This window comes from Panthera leo, chromosome D1, assembly GCF_018350215.1.
Source record: "Panthera leo isolate Ple1 chromosome D1, P.leo_Ple1_pat1.1, whole genome shotgun sequence".
Lineage (NCBI taxonomy): Eukaryota > Metazoa > Chordata > Mammalia > Carnivora > Felidae > Panthera > Panthera leo.
Genome location: NC_056688.1, coordinates 60351812 through 60357199, shown reverse-complemented (window position 1 = coordinate 60357199; position 5388 = coordinate 60351812). Strand labels below are relative to the sequence as shown.

Here is a 5388-nt window from a genome sequence, read left to right as displayed (position 1 = left end):
TATGAATATTTGGACAATATTAAATCTTTTAATCCATGAACATACAATGCCTTTCCATTTATTTGTGTCTTAATTTCTTTTATCAATGATTTATAGTTTTCTGTGTATAAGTCATCTCCTTGGTTAAGTCTATTCCTAAATATTTTATTCTTTTTCATGCTATTGTTAGTGGGATTGTTTTAGTAATTTTCTTTTTGGATAGTTAGTATATAGAAACACAACTCATTTTTGTATATTGATTTTGTTTCCTTCAACTTTACTATGTTTATTAGTTCTAACAGTTTTTTAATGGAGTTTTGGGAGTTTTCTATACATAAGATCATGTTGTCTGCAAAGAAAGATAATTTTACTTCTTATGTTTCAATTTGGATGGTTTTATTTCTTTTTCTTGTCTAATTGCTCTGGTTAGGACTTTCAGTTCTATGTTGAACAGAAGCAGAAAGAATGGGCATCCTTGGAAGGAAAGGAAGGAAAATATTTTAGTTTTTCACTGTTGAGTATTTTAGTATGTTGAGGTACATTACTTACATATCTAGATTTCCATTATCATTGCAGCATTATTCACAATAGCCAAGATGCAACAATCCAAATGTCCATCAAAAGTTGAATAAAGAAAATGTGGTATATACATACTGTAGAATATTATTCAGCCTTAAAAAAAAAAGGAAATCCTGCAATTTGCAACAAGGAAACTTTTGGAATTCATTGATATGTCTATTACCTCGACTATGATGATAAATTCATGAATGTATGCATATGTCAAATTTTATTAAATGAATACATTAATAATTTTTACACATCAATTATACTTTAATAAAGCTGCCATGCACACACATGCACACACACAGAGATACTATTGCATTTCAGTCCTGTGGCTTCTTCATATTTTCAATTTATTTCACTCTATTAGAAAAAAAAAGGAAACTCCTGGGGATGGAACAAGATAGCAAGGAAAATCTCCTAGGTTGGAAGACACTTTGTATCTCTAAAAACATAAAAATAGAGATATGGAAGCTCCCAGTAAACATGTGTACCCCCATTCATCTCTCTCTACCTTGGGACCCTTTATTACCCATCTATCTTCTATCTATTACCCATCCTCTATTACCCATCTATCAAGGTTGCTTGATACATATTTTCTGTGCAACAGAATGGGGCTTTCACAATGTCACATGAAGAACAGACACAGAAAGTGGCAGTTCTTAACCTGCATGAACAATCCTAAGGGCCAAGGAGAGAGTGGAGGGAAAGAAACACAATGAACCGTGTGTTTCTGAAAGGTACCATTTAGCAGGGCCAGAAATTGTTCTGTGTGACTCCAGATGTATGATCTGATATCACTAAAAAAGGAAAGTAAAGGAAAAAACTGAAATGCCCAGAAAAATTTCCTGCAGATGTGGTAGAATGGATGAACCTACAGATGATGAGGATTCTGCACCTCTCCTCCACATCTCAGTTGCTTAAATATCTCATTTTCCCTATAACCCTCTATGCCAACACACATATCCCACACATTTTCCATTGCCCAAGAAAAAACAAGTATAGACTATCCTCTGGGCTGTGGCTTGGACATCCCTGGGGAATAGCAACTCGCTAAGGTATCCAGCCAGTGGTATAAAGGTAAGTATCTTAGTTGCAGTTTTTCTGGGCTCCTTCAGGATGTGAAGAGGTAGAGAAGGCTATGACAAGCAAGGTAAGTACCTTGGGCCAAAATACAATCCCTTCTATACTACTTAGAAGGATGGAGGTCTGGTTAGTGAGTCTGAGATTCCCCTCTCTTCAGCTGCTGCCAGGAGTAGGAGCCAATGGTAAGGAGATGAGCATATGTCAGAAGCAGCAAGAAAAGTAAGGAGGCCTGGACTTCCAGAGACAGCAGATCTATGCCTCTAGATGAAGCAGAGGAAATGAAGGAGTCTACTTTCCTAAAGCACAGAAATTTACTGATTCAGAGAATTATTCAGAAACCCAGCTCTGTGTCCAAGAAAATTAGTACCCTTTTGTTTCTCTAAGTAGGGCAACAGTATATGTGAAATGTAAATCCATTTCAGTCATTTATTTTCCAGTAATTATGAGGAAGTTAAACTATCCCCTACATTCTGCATTTGTTTGGGGCACATATTAGCTAATGTATGTACATTCCTGGAATGGTTAATAATACAAAGAGCTGAGAAGATGAGAAATAATTAATGAAAAATTATATACAGCATAAACAAATATCTTCCTAATAACAAGTGTCCTATCACCATCTTTCTGTCTGCCCAGGCTGAAGAGGTCACATCTTTCTGGAGACTTCAACTGCTTCCCAAAGATGCTCCCTTCCCAGACCTATGTCAACATCTCCTTCTTCCAGCCACATGCCTTCCTGATGATTGGCATCCCAGGGCATGAGGCTGTTCATGGATGGATCTCTATCCCCTTCTCCTCCATGTACACTGTGGCCCTCACTGGAAACTGCCTGATCCTCTTGGCTGTGAGGAAGACTCCCAGCCTGCACCAGCCCATGTACTACTTCTTGTCCATGCTGGCCCTCACCGACGTGGGCCTCACCCTGTCCACACTGCCCACCACCTTGGCTGTGCTCTGGTTTGGCCACAGGCTCATAGGCTTCAATGCCTGCCTGGTCCAGATGTTCTTCCTCCATTCCTTCTCTGTGGTGGAGTCGTCGGTGCTCCTGGCCATGTCATTTGACCGCTTTGTGGCCATCTCGAATCCTCTTCGCTATGCAACTGTCCTCACCAATAATGTCATCATCAGGATTGGGATGGCCATTGTGGCCCGTGCTGCCCTGTCTCTCTTCCCAGTGCCTTTCCTGCTTAAACGCTTGAACTTCTGCCCTAACAAAATCCTTTTGTCCCACTCGTTCTGTTTTCATCCTGATGTGATGAGAAGAGCCTGTGCTGACATCACCATAAACATCATCTATGGGCTCTATGTGGTATTGTCCACTGGAGGCATAGACTCTCTGCTCATCATCCTATCCTATATTCTTATCCTACACACAATCTTGGGACTGGCATCTCCCAGGGAGCGCATCCGAGCCTTCAACACCTGTGTTTCCCATATCCTGGCTGTCTTTGTCTTTTTCATTCCAGGCATTACCATGTCCATGATCCACCGTTTTGGGTGGCACTTGTCCCCCATTGCACATGCCCTTGTTGCCTATGTATACCTGGTGGTACCCCCTGTGCTCAACCCCATCATCTACAGTGTGAAATCCAAGCCCATCAGGGAAGCCATGTTTAGGATGCTAAAGAGAAAGGGCCAAGACTGATCAAACTATGAAATATAATTGGGTCCGGGTACCATAAAGGAAACTTGTTGCTGTACTTTGCAGGAACCTGCTACCCTCATAAAGCATTGAAAATTCCTACTCAGGAAGTGGGAAGACCATCAGGATTATTTATGTTTCAAATTTACATTCATGATTTACTTTTTACTGTAAATAGTGCTGAGGATTAAAGACTGAAAAATATATTAAACATGATCCTTTCTCTCCAGAAACACATTCTTGTATGAGGATAAAGGCAAGTAAATACACACCAGCATACAAGTACAACAATAAAGTCCTGTGCAAGAGGTTACTAGAGGAACTGCAAATTGGTAGCGGCCAGAAATTGCCTGGGAAGATCAGAAAACCTCTACAAAGGAGGGAATGTTTTTTATTTCACCTTGAAAAATGTGCAGGGTTTCTCTAGGCAAAGTATGAATTCAGTAAGAAAGATAAAAATCCAGGAAAAAAGAGCAATATGAAATAAAAGGCTCCGTGTCTTGAAGAAGTAAATGTGTTCATGGAAAGTTAAGCATGCCTGCACTTCTTTATGTCTCTACCACTTGTTATACCTACACAGGTGTGACTGTGGTGTAGGGGTTGAAGAAGGAGTGGTATGGGATGAAGCCAGAAGATTGTACAATTTGTACAGAATTATACGGAACTGCACATACTAACATAACTTATATGCTAACTGCATATACCATGCTAGGTAGTTTGGTTTGCCAAAAAAACATATAAATCATTTATTAAATATTTTACTATAAAATAAGTTAGGAGTATGTATTGCAGGTTAAAAGTGTATTGACATACAAGTAAAACTAGAGCCAAAAGACTATCAGCTTAAGCTTTTATCTGGTCTCAGGGTCTTCCCAGACACCATTTACTTTGCCTGCAATGTTCTCATCTCCCCGCCTACCTATATCTCATTTCTAGCTACACTTCTTATTAGTCAAGTAGAAGCCTAATTTCTCAGAAAATTTGTCCAATTCTCTTCTCCACATTATTCACTGGACTGTGTTTGTCTCCTATGCAATATATGCACATATGCAATATGCAACAGTCTATCACTCGACTAGACTGTAAACCCCAAGCGTGCCAAAATATACTCAGTTTTAGTGGTGTTTGTGGAGTAATAGCTGCTTAATGATTCTTTTGAATATATAAATGAATTTGAATGGGGAAAAAGAATACATATAAATGATTGCAAAAGTTTGTGAAAAGGCTTCTAGTTGAACTTGGATAGCTGACCTGGAGATGTGAGAGGTGCAAAACAGCTAACTGATTGAACTAAGGCTCCTCAACTAGTGAAGGTTTCCTACTTTTTCACCCTATGGGATCTCCTGGGCCCTTTTCCCAGACTTTATGCCCTTCACACATCAATGAAATACTCTGGCTCCATAAAGAATTTTTGTAGGAAAAAAATTACAATACTAAGATTTTTTAATATATTTCTGCTTGAGTATACCTTCATACAAAGTGAAGCTGAAAGGGGATGTCTGTCTCTCTTCTTAACCACTCCCCATCTTCTCAAAAGTATGAGGTTCAATATCACAATATCTTAGTATATACTGTCTGCACTGGGTTATAGTGGTTAAGAACACAAACTGTAGAGTCAGGAAACAAGCCTTATTCAAATTCTAAGCCTGTCTCTTACACTTACCAGCTATCTAACTTGGGAGGATTTTACCTTTTATGTGTTAACAAATAGTTTGTTTATTCTTTAGTGATCCCTATGTGCCAAGCACTCTGCTAGTTGATCATAATATAAAGGTACCAAAACCAAACTTGATTTTTTTATGGAAGGAATACACATCAATTAAATATCTCTGACTTCTTCAGTCACCAGTTACAGAAATGTCCTTCTTTTAAAGGCTCTTGTAATTATCTCAACCCATATGAATATAAACTCCCTGTCTTAAGATCAACTGTGCCATATAACACAACACAATCACAGGAGTGGTATTTTACCACATTCAAAGATTTGCGGGAGTAGACTAAATATGTACCGAAATAAATGTAAATTTACAATGAATTAAGAGCTATCCATTTAGGCTCCTCTTCCCCCAGTAGACTATAAGTTCAATGAAGGAAGAGCCTAACACTTTTGTTCTACACTG

The 5388-nt window shown here is 38.8% G+C and overlaps 1 protein-coding gene across 1 annotated transcript; it reads left to right on the top strand.

Moving 5' to 3' along the window:
• The first annotated feature begins 2365 nt into the window (after positions 1-2365).
• On the top strand, positions 2366-4076 carry LOC122200783 (olfactory receptor 51I2-like). Its single transcript, XM_042906529.1, has 2 exons — positions 2366-3237; positions 4061-4076. Exons 1-2 carry the CDS (start codon positions 2366-2368, stop codon positions 4074-4076), a joined length of 888 nt encoding a protein of 295 aa, XP_042762463.1.
• Positions 4077-5388: the final 1312 nt, after the last annotated feature.